The sequence below is a fragment of the Rhinoraja longicauda genome, chromosome 4 (assembly GCF_053455715.1).
Source record: "Rhinoraja longicauda isolate Sanriku21f chromosome 4, sRhiLon1.1, whole genome shotgun sequence".
NCBI lineage: Eukaryota > Metazoa > Chordata > Chondrichthyes > Rajiformes > Arhynchobatidae > Rhinoraja > Rhinoraja longicauda.
In genome coordinates this window covers 30,776,510-30,803,281 of record NC_135956.1, presented here as the reverse complement: position 1 = coordinate 30,803,281, position 26,772 = coordinate 30,776,510, and the positions used below count along the sequence as shown (strand labels likewise).

Sequence of the window (26,772 nt, the reverse complement as noted above, 5' to 3'; positions counted from 1 at the left end):
CTAGATAGAGCTCTTAAGGATAGCGGAGTCAGGGGGTATGGGGAGAAGGCAGGAACGGGGTACTGATTGAGAATGATCAGCCATGATCACATAGATGGTGGTGCTGGCTCGAAGGGCCAAATGGCCTCCTCCTGCACCTATTGTCTATTGTCTATTGTCTAAATACTGTGTAGGACTTTAGAACATAGAACACAACATAGAACCGGACAGTGGAGACACAAAGAACTACAGATACTAGAATCTTGGGAAAAATGCGAAGTGCTGGAGTAACTCAGCGAGTTACGCACCTTGTGTGGAGGGATTGGATAGGTGTCATACTGGGTCAGGGCACTTCTTCAGACTGATTAGTCTAAAGAAGTGTCCCAACCTGAAATGTCACATATCTATTTTGTCCACATATGCTGCCTGACCCACATAGTTACTCTAGCACTTTATGTTTTGCTTATGGAACAATACAGACCCTTCAGCCCTCTTTGTCTGCCACGACCATGGTGTCAATCTAATACCATCTCCCTGCACAAGGCCCATATCTCATTGCTCCCTGTCTGCGCATATGTCCGTGTAAATGTCTATCACATTTGCTTCTACCATCTCCCCTGGTAGCACATTGCAGGCACCTACCACACCCTGTGTACAAGAACTTGCCTTGCAACTCTCCTTTAAACATTCTCCTCTCACCTTAAATCAATGCCTTCCAGTGCTCAATCCTTCCACCATGGGGAAAAGACTAGAATGGAAATGGTTGGCAGAAAATATATCACAAAAGCACTATAAGCGTCAAATGCATGTTGATTTAAAACTGTGATGCACCATATATTAACTGTTGAGTATTCCACACACACACAGACAAGACATTCAACATTTGGTCCAATATTGTTTAGTTATCTTCAGCAACATGAAATATGAACCATGATGAATCCATACATTTTAAATTTCAAATTCCTGCGCACTGAATGGGAACCGAAATAGGTGAAATTTATCCCATCCCTTCAATCTAATTCACACTAAGAAGCTGGGTCTGGAGTTTCCCAATGCAAGGCCAATATTCACCCCAAACCAGCCAAAACCCCATGAAGAAAGTTAAATTGTAAGACAAATAGTCACCCACAACCCCATTAAGAAAGTTAAATATTTTAAAAATAAATCACATCCTGCATTAATTGAATTTCCACAGGCCTGTTCTCCACCCACAGAACTGGCCAGGCTCCCATATCAAATTAACCTGATAACTGTGTCCATTGCAAACTTTCAAGAGGTTCTCAAAATTAATCTACTTTTAGGTTTAAGGATATTAATAGGCACCATTTAGAAGTTTTCACATTTTTTAAATTATCTGGTGAGCTGACTACTGCACACCAAAGAAATTAGTAAATGCTTCTTTAGCTATTAAAAGGTATTTTCAATTAATCAAACTTGGCTAATTTGAAATTCATATTCAAGATAGTTTATTTTTAATGGTCCATTTTCAGCTGCATTAATAAAATTAGATTAGATTTCCATTTCCAATATACTAACTGATATTCTTAATACAAATTTATCTTTCCAAAATAAATTACATCCTTGATGCTATCTAACTGCTCCACCCAAGACAGAAAGAATTTGCAGAGTTGTGCACGCAGCCCAGTCCATTATACAAAACAACCGCACTCCATTCTCACAATCATCTCCATCTATACTTCATGCCGCCTCAAGAAAACAGCCGAAATAATCAAGGACTGTTCAAACCCGGGTCATTCTCTCTTCTCTGCACTCCCGGGGCAAATGTTGCAAAAGCTTGACACCATATACCGTCAGATTCAAGAATAGTTTCTTTCCTAAAGATGAATTACCACTCTTTCAAACTACCTCATTGTACTTTATCTGCACTTTCTCCGCCACTGTAACACCATTGTTAATTGCTCAGTGTGGTTGAGGTTGGGGAAAGAGAGTAAAGATTCCTGGTGAATCCACTTATGATCTTACCTCAGGCCTCATTCCACACAGATTTTGTCCTGACCCTTTTACCAACTTCTTCAGATGCACCATAGAAAGCATCATGTCTGGATGCATCACAGCTTGGTTTGGCAACTGCTCTGTCCAAGAGTCATAAATACAGTAAAGTCTATCACACAAACCAGCCTCTTCCCCTCCATCTCTACTCTATGTTGCCTCAGGAAAGCAGCTAACATAATCAAGGATCACTCACATCCTGGTCATTTTCATTTCTCCCCTCTTCCATCAGGCAGAAGACACAGAACCGTGAAACCATGTACCACCAGATTCAAGAATGCCTTCTTCCCACTGTTATCAGATACTGAACAGACCTCTCATAAACTGAAGATGAATTCTTGATCTTCCAATCTATGTCAGTTTGGCCCCTTGCCCTTTTTTATCTGCATTATAGCTGGAATACTTTATTCTGCGCTCGGTTTATTTTTCTCATATACACTAGCCGATGTACTCATGCATGGTGTGATTTGTCTGGAGAGCATGCAAAAGAGTTTTTCACTGTATCTCATTCAATTGGAAAATATTAAACCAAATCAATTCAATTCAATGGCACGATAGATTTTAATAGCAGTATACAAATGAGCTAACCACAGACTTTAGAAATTATAAATTCATGTCTAAACGTTTATTCTTTTTTCACAGTCTCTTCACCCGAGACAATAAACCTTCTTTTGTTTTCCTGAAATGCAACTTCTATCTGAGAATAAGTCATCAATGGAACCAGCAGCATCTAGGTTTTAAATTGCTGCTTTACCTCTGACAAAATACAAGGATTATTAAAGATATAAGTGAATACAATGATGTGCAGTGTTGCTTCTGATATCACAGCGGATCAGCATTAAATACCAGAGACGATTGGTTATTGTACTTCATGGTACATCCTTGCTCAAAGAAATCATGGACTGGGGACAGGGTTGTGACATCTTTGCTTGCCTTCTCCGAGTGAGCGCAGTGGAACGGACAACATGGCTTTGATTGGCAAGAAAATGTCCTGCCTTCACCTGGTGAAATCTGGAAGATTTCAACTCCACTGTGTCATCTGTAAGAGTCACATCCATCACATTTACAATGGGTAGTTTAAGATTTCAGGGCTGAAGTTAGAAATGGTCAGTGGCAGGTGGGAAAGACCATTGGAACAAGTTCAGGAGTGCACCATTTTCGATTTAGAGGGGTAAAAGCCCATAAGAGTGGGTGACTTCCAGGAAACAATGTATACTGCACCTTACCCACATGGAAAACAAAATAGAACATTTTAAATTGCTTACTGTTCTGCATACAGTCCGACCCTTGATCTATGACTCCTAGAACAATTAGAAAGTGAAATCGGCACAATCTGTGTTCAACAAAAAAAGTTAAGAATAATGTTAAATTGAAAATTAGGGGCCTACAAAGTAAACGGGGGTGGCATTAGGGTACTGGGATGTTTTTTTAGGATCCTGTTGTGAAAGACTAATAATTTGAGAAAATGGGAGAAAATTGATTCTGAGAGAAAACAAATGAGTAATATTAAAACAAACAGTAACATTTTCTATGGATATATAAGTAGGAAAAATGGTACATAAGTAGGTAAATGGCCTCTTGAGATCAAGGCTGATTAATTAATTGCAGGAAACAACTAAAATGTCAGATACGTGAAATCGATTTTTGCACCAGCCATCACTGGGGAGGAATCTATAAATGTCCCTAAGAAAACAGAAGGACTAATTTCAAATAGAATGAAGAAACTTTTAAATATCCCAATCAGAAGGGATAAAGTGTTGGAGTAACTCACAATACTAAAGGTGAAAAAAATACCTAGTTCTGATGGACTGATCGCTAGGGTTTTAAAGGAAGTGGCTGCAAATGGGACTAGCTCAATGTGCCAACTTGTTCGGCATGGACAACGTGGGCTGAAGAGCTTGTTTCCATGCTCTATAGCTCGATGACTCCTTTCAATATGCAATTTCAGAACGTATAACAAAATAATATAAAACTGATGTAAAGGCACATTCTAGTTGTGGTATCATCTAAAATGCACTAAAGCTTCCTAGCCACACCTCTCAAACCTGCAACTTCCACCATCTCGAATGATGAGAGTAACAGGTCAAAATCCATAACCTGCAAACCATACAGCATCCGGTCTTGGAAAGACATTGGAGTTCATTGATCGGAACTCCCTAACTGACAGCACTGCCAGCAAAAAGACTGCAGCTGTTCAACAAGACAGCTCATCTTCACATTCTCAAAATCAACCGGGGAGGGGCATTCAATGCTAGCCTCAGCAGCAATGCCTAGATTCCACAGAGAAAGACAAAAAATATTTTTTTCACAGTGATCTTGTTGCTCTTAGACAAACCAGACAATGATTACGTGCGGTGCGGCCGCGGGACACCATTCTGCTTTAGTTAAACATTTTGTTCAAGATGGCCGCGCCGTTGTGTTTGGCTGCCTGCCACTGTATGTTTCTTTTTTTTTTTCCTAATCAGATGTGCAGCACTTTGGTCAACGTGGGTTGTTTTTAAATGTGCTATACAAATAAAATTGACTTGACATGCAATTATCACTACAAACTGCCAGGTAATCAAGCTCCTACTTATCGCACTGTTAGAATGTGGCTATTGAAACAAAGCAACTAGGGACAAAGTATATCTCAAACAATTGGTGAAATACAATATGTGGGATCTGCAAATACTCAAAAGAAGATGAAATATCAAGATAGAAAACAAGTATTTAGAAATCTACATGTTAATATTGTAACACCGAACTTTCAGAAAGAAAGGTGGAAGGAATGAATCAGCCCTACAGTATATCTCCAGCCAGCCTTCATTTAAGCCTGCAGGCTGTAAGGAGGCCCTGCACCACATTCATCACTGCACGAGAACAGGGTGCAGTTGCAATTTCCCTCTGCAATTTATTATCTTTTGACAAATTCATCAGCTTCTGTCATTTGCTAACATTAAAACAAATCTTTGCTCACAATGGGCTCTGTCCACAATTGGAAATTTGCTGCATCTAATCATTAGTGTCCGGAGCAAAGCAAGGGTTCTTTATGCAGTTCCCATTCCCTTCCGTGCTTGCCGGGTTCTGTAACGTGGCTGCAGCTCAGCTTCTGAATTTCCACAGAAGTCAGCTGAAAGAGCCAGGAGACACTCAAAGGAGGCGGCAGATCCGATGTCATCAATTATTAACCGCATCAGTCATATCTGTCACCTTCTCTCTCTCTGATAGAATAAAAATGACACATGGAGATTGGAGTCACGTTTGCAGGGTCACTAAAATCCAGAAAGGATTAACAGCAGCTTTCAATTGTTAAGTACTGGACATGCTTAATACCATGTGCTTAACAAATCGGGAAAGATACACGTTGAATCGCAATTCATAAGGAAAGTAACTTGAATGTTCTGAATTCAACATTCTTGTCGGGAGTGCAAACCATAGGAAATGTAGCCCTGCCAAGAGCAGTGGAATTTGTGATATTCTCCCCCAGTGGGATTCAGTAAAACTCAGTCGGTATTTCCTTCACGCTGGAAATGATGAAAAATTATTCCATGCCTTTTGATGATCGAGGGACAGTTACCTCTGCTACTCTTGGTTTTAATTCTAGATTTCAGCTGCTTTTATGGGCTTCGCTGTTTATTCAATTGCCCTGCTGGTGGTAACTCCTGCAGCGATAGAGATCCATCGCTGATATTGTGCCAGTTTTTACATGCGCAAGTCCAAATGGGAATTTTATCGTGTTGTTTTGGCTTGAGAGGACAAAAGCAGATCGCATTACCGCTTATCATAACTGAATCCTCACTTGATGATCACTTCCAGCAGCGGTCATTTAACAGTGATTAGGACAAGAATCGCAGACCATGGGTATTAAAATGAACAAAAAAACATGTGCTGCTACTTCAACTGATACAAACTGATTCAGCATAGGTCAAGGATTGAGCCAGGAATTTCTTTATGATTCTTCAGCAGATTTAAATAATATTTGTAGGAAAGAACTGCAGATGCTGGTTGAAATCGAAGGTAGGCACAAAATGCTGGAGTAACTCAGTGGGACAGGAAGCACCTCTGGAGAGAAGGAATGGGTGACGTTTCGGGTCGAGACCCTTCTTCAGACTGATGTCAGGGGAGTGGGTGGGACAGATAGAATGTAGTCGGAGACAGCAAGAATGGAAGGAGAACTGTAAAGCGGGAGGGGATGGAGAGAGAGGGAAAGCAAGGGCTACTTGAAGTTAGAGAAGTCAATGTTCATACCGCTGGGGTGTAAGCTACCCAAGCAAAATATGAGGTGCTGTTCCTCCAAATTGCGTTGGGCTTCACTCTGACAATGGAGGCCCAGGATAGAAAGGTCAGATTGGGAATGGGAGGATGAGTTAAAGTGCTGAGCAACCGGGAGATCACATAGGTCAAGGCGGATTGAGCGGAGGTGTTCGGCGAAATGATCGCCGAGCCTGTGCTTGATCTCGCTGATATACAGGAGTTGACACCTGGAACAGCGGATACAGCAGATGAGGTTGGAGGAGGTGCAAGTGAACCTCTGCCTCACCTGAAAAGACTGTCTGGGTCCTTGGATGGAGTCGAGGGGGGAGGTAAAGGGACAGGTGTTGCATCTCCTGCGGTTGCTGGGGAATGTACCGGGGGGGTGGGGTTGGTTTGGGTGGGAAGGGACGAGTTGACAAGGGAGTTGCGGAGGGAACAGACTCTGTGGAAAGCAGAAAGCGGTGGAGACGGGAAGATGTGGCCAGTAGTGGGATCCCATTGGAGGTGGCGAAAACGTTGGAGGATTATATACTATTAAAATAATATTTGTTCACTAAGGCAACTTCATGGGTAGAGTTTGCCTATTGACATAATTTTTTTTAGCCAATGTGCAGTATATGAAAGATGCAACCAACTACAACCTTACATTATATTTGAGAGCAGGATTAATCTGTTTGCATTGGAGTTTAAGTTCCTGCTCATTTCATACTCAATGAACTTTGATAGCTATGTAAAAGGAATGAATTGTAAGCTGAAAGCAGCAGATTATAAAACCAGCTTGAGTAATGCATACAGCTCACATAACTTCAACATTTGAAGGTCCTAAAAACTTCCAAATTATATATGCTCATCAGCTAGTTTTGTAGATAACAATTTTAGAATGAATGCCATCATGCTCTATATTTTAGCTTTGCAATTAACCACATTCATCTGCTGTGTTATGCGTCTTCAAATCAGTTGTTGCAGTCATGGATAGTCTGATAAGACATTCATGACACATGGATCCTTCACAAGTTCTCTGCTGTCTTTATTGCAATGACGTCAACAGGTTACAGACTGGCTCCCCAACAACAAGTTTTATTGAACTTTGAGCAATCAAACAAAGTTCCAGCAAGGTGCATCCCATTTTGTGGGTCATAGAAGTCAGATCTGCTTTAAACTCTCAGAAACTGGCTGGCCCAGATGGAATCACTGGACGGTTCTGAAAATGGACGTCAATCAACTGGCCACAGTGTTCAATGACATCGTCAACCTCTCACTTCACTTCAACTGACTAGGAACAGTTCAAAGAAACCTATTATTCCAGTCCTCATGAAATTGGTGCTTGGTGTTGGAATGTTGATGGGCCAAAGGGCCTGCTTCTGTATTGTACTGTTCCATGACCCATTAAGGAACCTGGAAATTCATTCACAATAAAGCGGTGCATTTATCCAATGCGATCCTGGTGTTCATATTAGATGTTTGGCCCTTCCCCCACAAATTCTGGATGGGATGGACACTGAGGGAGTGACATCTGAGAAAACATCATGGAAAGGTATGAAAGTGAAGGAAAGGGATATCTGCATTTGACACATGGTTGGATGGAGCAAGTGCTGATGGGTGTTGGGCATATAATCGGTTTGGGGACTGGGTGCTGAGGAATACAGACAGACGAACAATTCAATTGTGTAGCACCTGATTTTCAGTTACTATCCAATCCAATTTCAATTTTACCTAGAGTAATTCATGCAGGAAATCGTTTCCAGCTAAAATTGCACCAATTTCTTTTTTTTTTAATAATTTTTTTAAAAGTACGGTAAATTACAATAATACAACAGATATATCTTAATACATTTTTTATACCGCTTCATTTTTTTGAGCTTTAAGAAAAAGATAGAAGTAAAGAAGTAAAGAAAGAAAGTGCGCAAGAGTCGTGAAGTGCAAGAGAGTGTTGGGAAAAGAAAGCCCCTTGGAAAAGAAGTTAGAGAAGGAAGTAAAGTAAGAAAGTAGACCCTAGAAAAGAAAGAAAAAAAAAAAAAAAAGAAAAAAAAAGAAAAAAAAAAGGGGTAGAAACAATCGCTCTATTATAACATTAAACTCCGCAGGAAGGGGACTACCAACCAAGTCTGTTTTGTTCCCGTTACCAGGTCCTGATACCATTTATTTATTTATTTCTTTGTAAAATTACTATTGCACCTCATGCTTGTAATAGGTCCAAAAACGTAGACCACGTCTTTTGGAATTGGTCTGCTTTACCTGCTAAGAGGAATCTCATCTCTTCCAAATGTAGTGTTTCAAACATATTTGATATCCACATTTTTATTGTTGGTGTGGGCGCATTTTTCCAGAATTTCAGTATGAGCTTTTTTCCCATTATTAGCCCGTAATTAAATAAATTCTTCTGAAACACGTTTAATTCAGGGTTACCTTCCGATATTCCAAAAATGATCCATTCTGGTTTTGGTACCAGTTTTATTTTGATTAATTTTGAAAAAATATCAAATATTTCATACCAGAATTTTTGGATTTTTGTACAAAAAACAAAAGAATGCGCTATAGTAGCTTCTTGACACAGACATTTATCACAAATTGGTGAAACATTCGGGAAGATTTTATTTAATTTAGTTTTTGAATAATATAATCTATGTAATGTTTTGAATTGGATGAGCGTATGTCGTACGTTGATCGAACATTTATGCACCTGTAGTGAATGATTATCCCAACTCTCTTTTGAAATTTTTATAGCTAAATCTTGTTCCCAGTCTCTTCTAATTCCATCTGTTGTGGGTATTGCTATGTTTAAAATGATATTATATAAATACGATATTAGATTAGCTGATTCCACCTTTGTCTTCATTGCTTCATCCAGTAAGTCGGAAGGCATATTATAATAATCTTTTGTATATTTTTTCAGATAATCACGAATTTGAAGATATTTAAAATATTGGTTATTTTTCAAATTATATTTCAGTTGTATTTGTTGAAATGATAGTAATTTTCCCAATTCATACAAATCTTCGAGCGATTTGATTCCCATTCTTTCCCATTGTATAAATGATTTGTCTATAATTGATGGTTTAAACGATGGATTATTGACTATTGGTATTAAAAGAGATAAGTTTCTTAATTTTAGATTCTGTTTTATTTGTTTCCATGTTCTAATTGTGCTATGTATAATTGGATTTTTATTATAATTTTTATTATTCAGATTTATTGGTGAGAGGATAGTCGCTCCTATATTACTCGGGGAGCAGTCCCCTTTTTCCATTAAGATCCAAGCCGCCTGATGGGCAGAATTGTCCAGCAGGTGAATCATATTTTTAATATTTACTGCCCAATTATAATACATAAAGTTAGGGAGCGCTAGACCCCCCAACTCTTTTCGTTTATTAAGGTGTGCTATTTGTATTCTATGGGATTTATAATCCCATATAAAATTTGTAATGTCTGAGTCCAATTTTTTGAAAAACCTTTTAGGGAGATATATAGGTATTGATTGAAATAGGTATAGGATTTGTGGTAAGAAAATCATTTTTATAGCATTTATTCTGCCTATTAAGGACATCGGAAGTGTTTTCCAGAATTTAATCAAATTATTTAATTTCTTAAGGGATATCTGCATTTGACACATGGTTGGATGGAGCAAGTGCTGATGGGTGTTGGGCATATAATCGGTTTGGGGACTGGGTGCTGAGGAATACAGACAGACGAACAATTCAATTGTGTAGCACCTGATTTTCAGTTACTATCCAATCCAATTTCAATTTTACCTAGAGTAATTCATGCAGGAAATCGTTTCCAGCTAAAATTGCACCAATTTCTAAATGGAACATTGCGTTTCTTGCTGTGATCCAAGGTAGCACAACCAACAGCTGGCAATGCGTGAAAGGATGGATCTTGAACTACAAGCAGACACTCTTCTTCCCTACCATCATACAATCCCTATCACAACAGATGAACACAGATGAGCAAAGAATCATGCAAGAACAAGGATAATAATGGGAACAGCATAGGTCTCTTGAAGATGAATTCCCATTGCCAATGTCTTGGGGTGTCCTGCAGTCAACATAAACCAGGTGTGGAGACTCCAACTTGGGGTATAGGATGCTGCATAACCTGGACAACTGAACAGCAAAATAGCAGAGGAAAAGCAGCAACGTTACCTAGAGAGCAAGTACCATGAAGCTGATCCTGGAGAGCAGGGGGAACAAAGGGGAAGTTACCAGGTGGATGCCCCTGCCCAACATCCACAGCCCCACCTTTCAGCTGGGCTAAAGATCCAGGCATTGGGCAGATTAAATATTAGGGAATTAATGTGGGAAAAATCATTTTGATAAGGAACCAGCAAAAATCAAATAAAATATAAGTCTAATTACTCCCTCCATCCCAAGCCTTAACACTAATAGATACATCAATATTCAGCTGGGAGAAAGCAGCAAAAGATCCTGCCGTGCAAGCCCATCTGTATTGATTGTAATACTTAATGAATGTTTACATGATTCCTTCATGCAAATAACTTGATACAAAATGTTGCACTTCTCTGTGGCATGTTGTTTAAGTAACTTTGACCTCTGCACAAAATACACTTTTCTTGGACTCCTTCCACTTTGCAAGATTAAGTATCAGTTGAGATCGTCATTCCTTTTGATTGCTGCTCAGCGTCATGCTGGCTGGCCGGCATGATCGCCACAGCAGCTGTAAGTATTGTACACAACAGCACATTGATCAGATAGACAATTAATGTATGGGGAAGCGCTTTAAAGGACTACCGTCTCAAACCAAGGACATCCAAAATCATTCAGCAAAGATAGATTACTCATGAGACGCTGAGGCCTTTTCTAAGGATTCACAGCAGGACATGAGTAACTACTGTAGAAACACTACGATTCATTCAGTTCACAATTATATCCGATCAAGATAGATTTACACATGCCTGCGCAAGTCATCAGTTCTCTGTAACATACTTTCAATTCCCGGCATAAAGTGGCAATGTAGAACAAATATATAATCTCACAATGCAAACTCCCTCATATTTTCCTCCATCTCCTTGGAATCCCTTTTTCAGATGTGGCCATGATAGTTATGTGAAGAGTAAAACGAGGCATGGATAAGATGTGCAAGATAGTTATCAATGTCACTTTGGAGGGTCATACCCAGGCACAGTCAGAAAAACACATCAACTTTGGCATGAATCTAAATATATCCCAATCACGTGGTCTACTGCAGTGCATCTGTAGTTTGTAAGGTGAAAGCATCCCTCGGTGTCTAGCTACAATTAAGATTGAGCTCAAGCACATTCATATGACATGAACAACCTTTCTGGATGAGGCATTGCAGAATGTGCATCTGTCACACCAGTGTGACTGATTGCTGGAAAATGAAATATTGGTTTCGACTTAAATGGGCATGCATTCTCAGTCTCCTGGGTTGAGAATAGATTATTGCAACACCTAATAAGAATGATACATTGATGGAAATCATAACATCCTTCAGTAAGATGACACCTTGGTGCCTTTGCCATTTCACAACCTTGCCTGTGGGTAGTGGCGGCTGTGTTTTGGTGGCAATGGGTGAGCAATGTGTGACATTTTAGAATGGGAGAAAATTCCTTCATGCAATGTGCAAAAATTGTTGCCCTGTGCAAACCAATTTCTGGACAGAGAATTGTGCAAGAAAGCTGATGTCAAATGATGCAAGTCTAAGCATCATGAAAAATCACCATTTTCAGCTGACTAATTTTATAATTATTTAAATTATAAATAAATTGTTTTGATTACTTCTGCCTTCAATATCAGGAAGTAAGGTGTTAATCATCAGAGTTTCTTTGTGTTAATCCCAAAAAGAAATTCTCCTGACAATGTTGTCATTGGCAGCACTGTTTCCCCCAAATGTTCTGCTATCAGTGTGAAGTGTTTGAGTGCTAGTATTCATTACCAACTGGTTTTTGAATGAAATAACACTATTCATTTTATGTAATATGCAAAAGGCAATACGATCCTTCTGTCTACACTCAAAAAGTCCCATTTAACATATTTCCAATTGTGTTTCGATCTGTTTAAAGGCAATAACATTGCAATAGGTCACATCATACCCACAGAACCTCCAAGGCTACAAGCTTTTGACCTGAAGCTGAAATCAGTTAGAGAAAGTCAAAATGCAGACAATGCTAACTGCTCTCTCACAAATGTCAGAGCTTTCACATTAAAAAATCAGTTCCCGAGACCAAAAATAGACAGAAAGTGTTGAGTGAAACTAGGTTGCCTGGCTGTGGAGCAGTCACACATTCTTAGCATCAAATTGGTGGATTGCTAATTGGATACCTCAGAGTAAGGAACCTATCTTTACTTGTTCACTCCAGCTTGTGCATAAATATAATCAACAAATAAACAATTAAATTAGGATTAACAAACTCATCAGGAAGTCTGGCTCTGTCCTGGGGACGGAGCTGGATTCATGGGAGGTGGTCTTGGAGGGGAGGATGCTCCTCAAACCGCACAGCATCCTGGACAATACAGCTCATTCCCTCCATGACACACTGGTCAACCTGAGGAGAACCTTCAGCAACAGACTGGTTCCACCAAGATGCAGGACAGAACGACACAGAAGATCCTTCTTCCCTGTGGCTATCAAACTGTACAACTCCTCCCCCTTCGGTCATGGGGTAGACTGACTCCCCTCCCCCCCCACCCCTCCCCAATTTTTGCACATTCCCAATCTTTCCACTCGTCACTTTAATTTCGTGTTTCATGTATTTTGTATTTTTATGACTTTTGGCAGATCAATTTCACTCCTGGGACAAATAAAGTTCTATTGCATCGTATCGTATTGTATCGTAAAGTCACCTTTGCATTTCTGGCTCCATTGAAGTCAATCAACTCAAATGAGTAGAGGTGAGTTCCCACAAGCAAATACTCACACATACATTTAACACTCACTAGACGGGCATGGACCGTTGGGTCCAAATTTCTCCTACAGGCGCTCCTGCGGGTGCACGCGCGGATGATGTGGCCATCTTAGTTAAGTATGAAAGTTGAAAAAGTGATCGGCGGCCATCTTATGGAAATATTATGGAAATATTAAGGTTTATACCCCAGCGGTATGGACATTGACTTCTCTAACCTCAGATCGTCCCTGCTTTCGCTCTCTATCCCCTCCCCCTTCCCAGTTCTCCAACTAGTCTTCCTGTCTCCAACCTTATTCTATCTTTGTCCCACCCCCACCTCTGGCATCAGTCTGAAGAAGGGTCTCAAACAGAAACGTCACCCATTCCTTCTCTCCCGAGATGCTGCCTGACCCATTGAGTTCCTCCAGCATTTTGTGTCCACAAGTATTGAGTAAATTGTTTGTTGTAAATGTTTCCCCAGCACCCACGGGAAGGTTGAATTCTAAGATCTTTTAGATAACCTTATTGGCATTTTTAAACATCTCAAAACCTGTAATACTCACACAATTTAATCCCACCCAATAAACCCAAGGTACAATTACTCTTCACTAATTTACCTGCCCTTTTAACACTACATTATTTTAATGACGCTGTACAATTTGAAATTGACACAAAGACAAACATGAAAAAGACAAAACTGCTGACAGATATTTTTACAATGCTGTTCTGCATCAACTGTCAATTTTTTTCATCTTCAATAATTCAGATGCTCTCACAGTAATACCAGCCATGCTGTCTCTCATGTGGAAGCACAGACAATAATGGAATATTTGAATGAGCTGATGTATTTCAGATTTATCTTTACGCCTTAGCTGCATCCCAATATTTATTAACTCCAAACATGCAGAAATGCAGACTTTCTCCAAATACCAAAGAAACATCTGACAAAAGGAAATAATACAGCTATCATTCTCAATGCGGAATAAAGGCTGCAGTCTTTTTGAACAGTATAATTTAGGCCAGTTGCTTTTCTTATTACTTTGTAGTTTAAAGAAGTTTATCCTGAATAATTTACCCTCCGCGCCAAATTTCACTTTTTTAATTCCTCATAGTCATAAAGTCATAAAGCATGGAATCAGGCCCTTCAGCCCAACTTGCCTATGCCGACCAAGATGCCCCATCTACACTAGCCCTACGTCCACATTTAGCCCATATCCCTCAAAAATTTCCTATCCATGCACCTGCCTAAGTGTCTTAAATGTTGTTATAGTACCTAATTCAACTAGGGATCCTAGCAGGATTGACGGTGGAACTGGAAATGATTTGGAAGAGGGAATTAGAAGCAACACTAGCAAGTTTGTGGATGACACAAAGCTGGGTGGCAGTGTAAACTGTGAAGAGGATGTTAGGAAGTGACCTGGACAGGTTGAGTGAGTGGGCAGATGCGTGGCAGATGCAGTATAATATAGATAAATGTGAGGTTATCCACTTTGGCGGCAGAAACAAGGAGGCAGATTATTATCTCAATGGAGTTAGGTTAGGTAAGGGGGAGGTGCAGCGAGACCTGGGTGTCCTTGTACACCAGTCACTGAAAGTTGGCGTGCAGGTACAGCAGGCAGTGAAAAAAGCTAATGGAATGTTGGTCTTCATAATAAGAGGATTTCAGTATAGGTGCAAAGAGGTTCTTTTGCAGTTGTATAGGGCCCTGGTAAGACCACATCTGGAGTATTATGTACAGTTTTGGTCTCCAAATTTGAGGAAGGACATCCTTGTAATTAAGGCAGTGCAGCGTAGGTTCACGAGATTGATCCCTGGGATGGCAGGACTGTCACATGAGGAAAGATTGAAAAGACTAGGCTTGTATTCACTGGAGGTTAGAAGGATGAGAGGGGATCTTATAGAAACATATCAAATTATAAAAGGACTGGACAAGCTAACTGCAGGAAAAATGTTCCCAATGTTGGGCGAGTCCAGAACCAAGGGCCACAGTCTTAGAATAAAGGGGAGGCCATTTAAAACTGAGGTGAGAAAAAACTTTTTCACCCAGAGAGTTGTGAATTTGTGGAATTCCCTGCAACAGAGGGCAGTGGAAGCCAAATCACTGGATGGATTTAAGAGAGAGTTTGATAGAGCTCTAGGGGCTAGTGGAATCAAGGGATATGGGGAGAAAGCAGGCACAGGGTATTGATTGGGGATGATCAACCATGATCACAACGAATGGCGGTGCTGACTCGAAGGCCGAATGGCCTCCTCCTGCACCTATTTTCTATGTTTCTATGTTTCTAACTACCTCCTCTGGCAGCTTGTCCCATGTACCCACCACCTTCCGTGTGAAAAAGTTTCCCCTCAGATCCTATCAAATCTTTCCCCTCTCATCTTAAACCTACATCCTCCACTGAAATAACTTATTAGATGGAAACAAGGTTAAGAAGCGGCCTGAAGCTTTTTTGCTTTCAAACGTACGGTTGATTAAGATAATATGCCAACAGTTTTAAATATGTTTTCCAACCTTTTTCTTGTGGAATCCTGAGATTGCAATAGTACTGAGCAAATCTATCATGGATCTCTACCTATCAATGGTGATGCACACAGGTTGTCTCAGAAAATATTTTCATTGTGCTCATGTCAGTTTCTTTCCAGTTTCATTTTTTTCTTTAATTATAACACTTCCATATTCACGCACCTGTAGATGTGGATGTTGTTAAAAAGGCCTTTTTTTTGCCCGTTTTTATTGCCTTTGCACCAACCTGAAAACTGAATGGCTTTCTAGGCCATTCCAGAGGGCAGCTAAATGACAAATGCATTGCGGGGTCCCACATATATCAGACTGAGCTGTGGTGATGTACAACATCATTGAACCAAATGGGCCACCCAACAGTTTCATGAATACCATGAATGAGCCTGACAAAACAAAATTTAGGGTCAGATTTATTTGATTGAGTGAACTCAAGTTCCTCAAGTAGCACTCCTGATCTCTTCTCTCTAGATTGTTAGCTAGGTTTAATAGCCATCATATAGTGTTTCCTATAGTGTGATGGCAGTAAGCCTTGCTAATTGGTGTGTGGCTGGTCCAGGTGAGTGACAACACTGTTGTATTTCTCTTCTATTGAAGTCTGATAAATGGTGGCTGTGGTATTACAGTTGCATTACCATGGTGTGAGATGCTTATGTTAAAGAAACATAAAAATGATGCATCAATCTAATGCTGACAATTCGCAAGAAAGAAACGCTGGGTTTTAAAGAAGTTGTCTTGTTCTGAATCCTGGTATTTTTATTTTTTAAGTCTTGTATCTGGAATTGTATTACATCTGTAATGGCAGTTTCTATACCATCTCAAAGTCCCACTTCGATGGCCATTACTGCTCGGGGATGAAATGTAGGTATAGCTTACGCACACGTCGCAGCCTGATATGACAAAACGAATCTTCCAAACTTCTTTTCTTCATTAATTGGTTTTTATTAGAATAGCACAAATCAAAGAGTAATTCATCACTCTCCATACATTATCAACTGTTTCTTCTTCAAACAATTTCTCAGAATTCTTATAGTTATTACCGTGTGGTTCTTACAAATATAGCTGGTGTGAGCGCATGGTAAAGAACTGTAAGCTCACCATCCTCCGAGTCTAAACTAACCCACAACCTCTGTCGACACGCTAGCCTCCTCCCATCTAGACACTCCCCATTACGCATTAAGTCACACCCATAAGCAGGCAAAAAAGACATAAACTAGAAATATTAAAACACAGCCATAACACAATGACAATAACTGAAGATGGAGACCAAGATGGCCGCGCCGTTGTGTTTGGCTGCCTGTCGTCGCTCACCTGGAGATCGTAGTGTTCTTCGAGCCACTTTAGTTTACGACCGCCGAACCCTCCTGTTGATCCGACCCTCCGTCGTCGATTTCTTCAGTCCAGGTCCCGGACAAAGTTTCTTCCAGCGATCGCTCCTCGATCAACTCCCGGTAGATGTGCGGGCCCAGCCTTACATCCACCGCCGCACGCACCGCGCTAGGAGGCGGGGTAAACGCGCGGGAACTTTCGAAAATTTAAAAAACCTCGCCAGCGCTCATCCAACAGCGGCCTACCTCGCCCAGCGCTGCGAAGTCGGACCTGGTCGACCTTACAGCTCCATCCACCGGCGCTCCCTCGAGCTCAGGTATGCCGCTCTTCGACCGATCATCCCGGTCCCTGGACTGCCGGCCCGTGGGCTCCCAGCAAGGCCATCTGTGAAGCGCAGCGGCGTGGTCTCCCTGAACCTCCGCCCGCTGGCGTGGGAGCCGCTACCGGACCGAAGCTCACCTGTTGTCCCTACTGTCCCTACTAAAGTGGCCCTGATCAACGTAAGATCCCTCCAAAACAAGACTTTCATCCTCAACGACTTCTTCATCACCCGTGGATTGGACTTCCTACTGCTCACAGAATCCTGGCTTAACCCTGGTGAGCTTGCTCCACTCGTGGAACTCTGTCCTGATAACTGTCACTTTTTCACCTCGCCTAGGCTCTCCGGACGCGGTGGGGGCTTAGCCACTGTGTTTAAGAAACATTTCAACTGCCGCCTCCTGAACGCTGATCATTTCTCCAGTTTCGAGGTGCAACTAATTAAAGTAGGCCTAGCCTACCCCCTCTTAATTGTTCTTGTGTATCGCCCACCAAAAATGCATAAGGACTTCATCACCCAATTTGCTGATCTGATTTCTAGCATTTTGCCCAAATTTGACCGGATCATGATTCTTGGTGACTTTAATATTCATGTTTGCTGTCCCACTAAGCCTCTTGTGAGTGAATTTATGCACCTGGTTGAGTCCTTCAATCTGACTCTTCACACCACGGGACCCACTCACAAGTTAGGCCATACTCTCGACCTAGTGTTATCGTCCGGATTCCCAATCAACAACATTGAAACTACTGAAGCCTGTCTATCGGACCACAGCGCTATCATTTTTGATGCATCTCTGCCTTTATCTCCCGCAAAATCTCATCTCCCTGTTCGCTACTCCCGCGACATAAATTCATTGACTGCCAGTAAATTCTCCGAGGCTCTCACAGCTGCCCCCAACATCTGCACTATTGAGGCCTCTCCCCCCCATCTCAGCACTGAGGATCTCGCCTCTTTATTTAATATCACTTGCTCTTCCATCCTGGATTCTATCGCTCCCCTTAAAATGAAAAAGCCTAAGCCCAAAGGTCGGCCGTGGCTCAATGACACCACCAAAGCCCTAAGAAGGGAGTGCAGAAAATCAGAAAGGAGATGGAAATGTGACAAGCTTCAAATTTCCTTCGAAATTCTGAGAAACAATCTTCTCAAATACCAGGAAGCAGTAAAGTCTGCTAGAGCACAATACTTCTCCGACCTTATTTCGAAAAACTCTCATAACTCCAAGGTCCTATTTAGAACAATTACCTCTGTCATATGTCCCGCCCCCAGTACCAGCTTAGTTGGGTCCCCTGCTAAGTGCGAAGAATTCGCTAAATTTTTCACCAACAAAGTTGAGAATATTAGAATGAACATTTCCCCTCCCACCCGTGACCTAGCTGTCTCACTAGTCTGTTCATCTAAATTGGACTGCTTCCAACCCGTCACTCTATCCTCCCTTGCAAAGCTTGTCTCCACTATGAAACCTGCAACCTGCCCCCTTGATCCTGCCCCCACTGCCCTTCTGAAGGATGTCATTGCAATAGCTGGTCCCAGCATCCTCTCTATTATCAACAGTTCTCTGGCCACTGGCACTGTTCCAACCAGTTTCAAGCACGCGGTGGTCCAGCCCCTACTGAAAAAACCTAACCTAGACCCCACCTTGCCTAGCAACTACAGACCCATTTCCAAACTGCCATTCCTGTCAAAAGTCCTTGAAAAGGCAATCCTTAACCAATTAGTGCCCTACCTGCACCAAAACACCATCCTGGAAAGTTTCCAGTCAGGTTTCAGAGCCCACCACAGCACAGAGTCTGCCTTGTTGAAGGTACACAACGACCTGCTTCTCGCCATCGACACCGGCGACTGTGCAATCCTGCTCCTTCTCGACCTCACCGCAGCATTCGATACAGTGGACCACACCATCCTTATTGACCGTCTCCGGTACGCGGTTGGCATTGATGGCACTGCCCTGAGCTGGTTCGCTTCGTACCTCAAAGATAGGAGTTTCGCCATCAACATAGGCAGTTATTCCTCTGCTCCAGCTAGCCTCTCCTGCGGAGTTCCACAAGGCTCCATCCTAGGCCCCATTCTCTTCTCTCTATACATGCTCCCCCTTGGCCAAATCATTCAAAGGCACGGCATTTCTTTCCACTGCTATGCCGATGACACTCAGCTTTACCTCCCCCTGAAACCCAACAACCAGTCAAATTTAAACAGCCTCTCACACTGCCTTGAGGACATAAAATGTTGGATGGCACAGAACTTCCTCCAATTAAATGAGAGCAAGTCTGAGGTCATCCTATTCGGCCCCCCCGACTCCATCAAATTGATAACAGGCAGTCTTGGAAGCCTATCCTGCCTAGTCAAACCGCATGTCAAAAACCTCGGCATGATATTTGACTCTGCATTAAAATTTGATAAGCAAGTCAACGCTGTGGTAAAAGCCAGCTTCTTCCAACTTCGAACCATAGCTAAAATCAAACCTTTCCTCAAATTCGACGACACAGAAAAAATCATTCACGCTTTCATTTCCTCCCGCCTAGACTACTGCAACTCCCTATACACTGGGATCAGCCAATCTTCCCTGTCCCGCCTGCAACTGGTCCAAAACGCCGCAGCGAGACTCCTGACGGGTACCCGTAAAAGGGACCACATCACCCCGATTCTGGCCTCTCTCCACTGGCTCCCTGTACGGTACAGAATCAACTTCAAGCTCCTCCTATTCACGTATAAAGCCCTAAATGGACACTCCCCCCCCTACATCAAAAATCTTCTAACCCCCCTCTCTAACTCCAGGTCCCTCAGATCGGCCGACTTGGGGCTATTCACTATCCCGCGGTCTAGGCTTAAACTCAGGGGTGACCGCGCTTTTGCGGTTGCAGCTCCTAGACTGTGGAACAGCATCCCTCTCCCGATCAGAACTGCCCCCTCCATCGACTCCTTTAAGTCCAGGCTCAAAACATATTTCTACTCCCTAGCGTTTGAGGCTCATTGAGGAGGCGCTGTGAACTGTTTGCGTGCTACTGTATGTTTTCATTTTTTTTTCTATTGGAACCTAATCAAATGTACAGCACTTTGGTCAACGTGGGTTGTTTTTAAATGTGCTATACAAATAAAATTGACTTGACTTGACTTGACTTGAATTAAGCATAAATGGCTCCTACAACATCTATTCTATTGCCTTGCTATGAACAAGGCAATGAATACTAGGGTACTTTGACAGAAAGAAATATGCTTGCATCATGGCAGCTCAAAATATTTATGGTCACTGATCCCAAGACAAATGGATAGAAAAAAAATGGCTTGCTTTATGTCAACACAGACACCACTGACAAGGAGGACAAAAATCTCTACACCCACCACCTGAAATTATACCATAATGGCAAGGTTCATTGTTACTGCTAAAAGTCAATAAATAAGATGCATTATTCTCCTCTTGCAAAACTAAATCCACTTTCAGAACTCTTCCCATCGTGTTCCTTAAAATAATTTTCCACAATTTTGTTTGTGTAAAGAGCCAACACTATTGTGCAATTATTTAAAGTGTTCATAACAAAGTGCTTTCATTAAATATTGGGTGCTTCTAATGCTGATGTCTCAATGCAAGTTAACCTCTCTCAATCATTGAGTCATAGTGGAGGGAGGAGAAATCTCCACCACAAGGCCATGGCTTTTCTCTATGAGCGTGTTAACGGGCAGCATGCGCATCAAGTAGGATGGGCCACTTTATAAGTGGGAATTGATTGAAAGTCACAGCATGGAAACAGGCTCTTCGGCCCATTGGGTCCATGCAAGAACCCGCTTGCACTAGTTCTATGTTATCCCACTTTAGCCACCACTCTGCAAACATTAGGGCAAGTTACAGAGACCAAACCCATATGTGTTTGGAACATGGGAGGAAACCCGAGCACCCGGAGGAAACCCACACAGTCATGGAGAACATACAATTTCCACAAAGACAGCACCTGAGGTCAGAATCTAACCTGGGTCTCTTGTGCTGTGAGGCAGCAGCTCTACCAGATGCACCATTGTGCTGCCAATCTAATGGCCTATTGAAACCATTGTTATCAATTTTAAGATCCTGTGACTTTGTATAATCATTTATACAGTTTATGAAGCAGCATCAAGTGTTAAAGTACTAGCATGCAGTTGCAGTGTGAAGGATGAATTACACTTGAAGTTTGACAAAAATGAGGGTTGATTTGTCATAAATGAATATAACACCCCGACAGTGCCTTCATTGTTGCCGGGGGCTTTAATCAGGTCGACCTATGAGCGGCGCTCTGCAAATTCCACCAGCGAGTGCAGTGCCCTACCAGGGGCTCAAACACGCTGGATAAAGTGTACACCAACGTAAAGGATGCCTACAGAGCTCTCCCCTGCCCACCTCTGGGACAATCCGATCACCTCTCACTGCTTCTACTGCCCGCATACAAACCCCTCATCCGCAAGACCAAACCTACATTTAAGACGGTCAAAATATGGCCCGAGGATGCCACCCTACAACTCCAGGACTGCTTTGATCGCACCGACTGGGACCTGTTCACACAGCAGGCGACCTGCGGTTCAGAGGTAGACTTGGAGGAATACACATCCACTGTGCTCTCCTACATCAACTGCTGTGTGGAGAATGTCACAGTGGACAAGGAAACAAAGATGTTCCCAAACCGGAAACCATGGATGAACAAGGAGGTACAGAATCAACAACGCCTTTAAATCTGGTGACACTTCAGCATACAGTGTTGCCAAATCAAACTTGTACAAAGGTATAAAAAGGGCCAAAGACACCCACAGGCAACAGGTGGAAGACCACTTCAACACCACGGACACCAGAAGCATGTGGCAGGGTGTCAGGGACATCACTGGCTACAAGAGCAGCCCTGCCTGCCCCCACAGCGATGCCACACTAACCAACGAGCTTAACACCTTCTTTGCCCGCTTCAAAACTGGCAACACCACCTTGAATGGAAGAACCCCAGCCGAGGCGGAGAGACAGGTCTTAACATTGAGCACACAGGATGTACAACGCGCTCTGCGAAGGGTCAACCCACGCAAGGCTGCAGGCCCGGATGGAGTTCAAGGAAGTGTACTTAGGGACTGTGCTGAACAGTTGGCTGAGGTATTCACCAGGATCTTTAACCTGTCGTTATCTCTGGCCACGGTTCCCAAGTGCCTGAAGTTGGCTATCATAGTGCCGGTGCCGAAAAAAGCAAAGATCACCAACCTGAACGTCTACCGTCCGGTTGCCCTAACTCCTATAATCATGAAGTGCTTTGAAAGGCTGGTCCTCTCAAACATCAAATCCAGCATCCCTGACTCACTGGACTCGCATCAATTTGCATACAGGGCAAACAGATCCACAGAGAATGCCATCTCTCTGGCTCTTCACACTGTCCTGACTCACCTGGGGAGACAGGGCACGTACGCGAGGATGCTATTCATTGACTATACTCTGCCTTCAACATGGTCATCCACACCAAGCTCATCACCAAACTCAACCAGCTAGGCCTCAGCTCGTCGTTATGCGACTGGATCCTGGACTTCCTGCTAGAGCGACCGCAGGCAGTGAGAATGGGCCCGCACCTGACCTCCACTATCACCCTGAGTACCGGCACACCACAGGGCTGTGTTCTGAGCCCCATGCTCTACTCCCTCTTCACACACGACTGTGTTCCTGCATTCGACACCAACACCATTGTCAAGTTTGCAGACGACACAACGGTGATCGGGCTGATCACCAACGGTGATGAAACAAAATACAGAGCGGACGTGCAGAACCTGGCGGACTGGTGCTCTGATAACAACCTGTCCCTAAACACCTCCAAGACCAAGGAGCTGATCATCAACTTCCGTAGATCACACAACGGGGAAAACGCTCCGATCTTTATCAATGGGGACAGTGTGGAGAGAGTGTCCAGCTTCAAGTTTCTGGGCACTCGCATTTCGGAGGATCTCACATGGTCCACTAATGCCTGTGCTGGTCAAGAATGCGCAGCAACGACTGTTCTACCTGAGAACACTGAAAAAGTCTGGTCTACCCCAACAGCTGCTGACGACCTTCTACTGCTGCACCATAGAGAGCATCCTAATGCATGGCATCCCTGTGTGGTATCTCAGCTGCACGGAGGCAGAGAGGAAAGCTCTTCAGCGGGTAGTCCATAGAGCTCAGAAGACTATCGGAACACAGCTACCAGCCTTGGAGGGCATCTACAACACACGATGCCTCAGAAAAGCCACCAGCATTCACAAAGACCCCTCACACCCCTGCAATAGTCTGTTCGAAATTCTACCATCGGGAGGACGCTACAAGGCCTTCTAAGCCCACATCTCCAGATTCAGGAACAGCTTCATCCCCAGGGCCATAGCTGCTATGAACCGGTCCTGCTGAGCCGGATGGTCACATTGCATAGTGAACCGGCACAGACCTACTTGAACTTTATTCTGTTTTAAAACTGTTTCTAATTTTGTTTCACTGGGTTGTCTAAATTTATACTAACTAATTAATTTATTGCATCGTATGGAACGCGCATTCCCAATCTCGTTGTACCCCTGTACAATGACAATAAAGATATATTGTATTGTATTGTATTGTGAAAACGCAGACTTATTTCATATTTTTCACAAAAATTTGAAAGAAACATGTATGTTTCTTGTAACATTAGCATTTAACAACTGGAACATTTCCAAAAGAAAATAAGAAATAGAAGCAAGAATAAGTATGCGAGCTCTTGTACCAGGGCTGCCATTCAATTGAATCATCGTTTCCTTGAGTCCCACTCTCCTGTACCATTGCCTTCAACTCGCCTAATATTCAAATATATTGATCTCAGTCTTGAAAAGTCAAAGTCTAAACCTCCACAGTGGTCCTGGATAGAGAATGCCAAAAAAATCATTACTCTCTGGATGAAGGAATTTAAGGTCATAAGATCTTATGGTCATAAGGAATAGGAGTAGAATTAGGCCATTCGGCCCATCAAGTCCACTCCACCATTCTATCATGGCTGAGCTATCTCTCCCCCTTAACCCCATTCTTCTGCCTCCCCATAACCTCTGACACCGGTACTAATCAAGAATTTATCTATCTCTGCCTTAAAAATATCCATTGACGGCCTCCACAGCCTTCTGTGGCAAAGAATTCCACAGATTCACCACCCTCTGACTAAAAATATTTCTCCTATCTCCTTCCTAAAAGAATGTCCTTTAATTCTGAGGCTATGGCCTCTAGTCCTCTAGTCCTAGACTCTCCCACTAGTGGAAACATCCTGTTCACATCCACTCTATCCAAGTCTTTCACTATTCTGTATGCTTCAATTAGGTCCCCCCTAATTCTTCTAAATGCCAGCGAGTACAGGCCCCAGTGCTGAAACACTCATCATAGTATCGAGTACAGAAGTTGGGAGGTCATGTTGCAATTGTATAAGACGATGGTGAGACCACATTTAGAATATTGTGATCGGTTCAGGGCACCATGTGATAGGAAAGATATTGTCAAGGTTGAAAGGGTTCAGAGAAGATTTACGAGGATGTTGTCAGGACTAGAGCGCTATAGGGAGAGATTGAGTAGGCTGGGTCTCTATTCCTTGGAGCGCAGGAGGGTGAGGGGTGATCTTATAGAGGTGCACAAAATCATTAGAGGAATAGATCGGGTAGATGCACAGAGTCTCTTGCCCACAGTAGGGAAATTGAGGACCAGAGGACATAGGTTCAAGGTGAAGGGGAAAAGATTTAATAGGAATCTGAGGGGTAACTTTTTCACAAAAAGGGTGGTGGATGTATGGAACAAGCTAACAGATGAGGTAGTTAAGTCTGGGACTATCCCAACGTTTTAAGAAACAGTTAGACAGGTACATGGATAGGACAGATTTGGAGAGATATGGACCAACCGCAGGCAGGTAGGACTAGTGTAGCTGGGACATGTTGGCTGGTGAGGGCAAGTTGGGCTGAAGGGCCTGTTTCCACACTGCATCACTCTATATGACTTGGCCTCCACAGCCACAGCCTTCTGTGGCAATGGATTCCACAGATTCTCCACCCTATGACTAAATAAATATCTATTCATCTCCTTCCTAAAGGAACTTCCTTTAATTCTGAGGCTATGATCTCCGGTCCTAGACTCTCCCAATAGTGAAACATCCTCTCCACATCCACTCTACACAGGTCATTCTTACCTCAGTATTGATATTCTTTTACAGAAGGAATTAACTACACAGACAATTATTCCAATTATTTCCACGGTCAGAATGAACTAACCAAGCCCTCATTTGAAAGCCTCAAATGATATTTAACAGAAATTTGAATCCACGACCACTGGAAATAGGTCATTACTCATTTTGTAACAGTGTGGGATTTCTATTTCAAAATGAGAACAAGGTCTAAACTGATATTGTTTATCTAATCATGGTTTCAAAAATGTATGTGAATTTAGATGAAGGGCAATAGCCAACTTGATAAATGACATTCCCATGTGACAAGTGGCAAGTTGAAGGAAATGTAACAAATTATAAAGTTCATCGTGGATGATCAGATTTCAAATTTCAACTTGATTCAAATATCGACCGCTGCTAATCTCTTACACTCAGTAATGCCATCTGTTCATGAAGTGTCTTATTCATTTTCCTCTTGACTTGATCTGATGTCAGCTGGAAGTTGAACATATCCACTGAAATACTGCCTCATAAATTATAATGTATTGTGAACCATCCATGATAATAATTATATTCCTATTCTTTCAGGGTAAAAGCAGCAAACAAATCCATGTAGATCTGGACAGGTTTATCACATTTACTAAACAAAAAGACGCAATTAGTTGTCCAAAAATATAAGAAGATTAATTAAGACACCCAAAAATAGTTCACCTTAAACTTTCAGGTGCAGGATGCTTGATTCAATCAAGTAGATTCAAAAGAGAATTGTTACAACAATTGACGGCTGGTTAATTAACCTGCCGACATTTCCCTCTAATTACAGAGATTCTAAACATCTTTTGTTCTATTGTTTTATTTTTATTTTCTATGTCAGAGAAATAAAACCTGGAGCACAGAAACGTTTTGATATATAAAGACTAAAAGTGAATAAGAACATAAAAATTGGCATGACAGTAAATGCATTGCAAGAAAGAGAATCACTACATGAGACCTTGGTAAACTGGGTCATCCATTGAAAGAAGCAAACAAAGGAGAAAGCAAATTACATATTGGACATCTAACTAGAGGGAGAAGTTCCTGTGATTTAAATTTAAATGGATCATTCACTCCAAGACAATTATAAGCCAAGATATTTCCAGCTAATGTTGGCTACAATGCATGTTGCAAAAGCAGGTCTTTACCTTTGAGAGTCCTCCAACCTCCAAATAGAAGCAGAAAATGAATACATTCCAGGCGACCCACAGGGCAGTCCAAATAGAGTACTAGACACAGAAGGAAAGAAAAATAGCTAAATCAATAATAAATAATATAGCAGAGTGAACACACGCAGAATGGTGTGCCTTTACCCTCCCCCACCAACTGTCTTGCTAACCTTAAGGAATTAAAGTCAATAACACAGAGGCTG

General features: G+C 42.2%; 1 protein-coding gene across 3 annotated transcripts in view; it reads right to left on the bottom strand.

The window, feature by feature from the left end:
- The window catches only part of LOC144592672 (sodium/potassium-transporting ATPase subunit beta-1-interacting protein 3), a 369,074-nt gene that overhangs the window by 151,305 nt on the left and 190,997 nt on the right, over positions 1–26,772 (bottom strand). For all 3 annotated transcript variants that reach the window (XM_078397460.1, XM_078397459.1, XM_078397461.1), the window contains exon 3: positions 26,549–26,629. In XM_078397460.1, the coding sequence (XP_078253586.1) occupies positions 26,549–26,629 (81 nt within the window). The remainder of the gene's footprint in view (positions 1–26,548; positions 26,630–26,772) is intronic.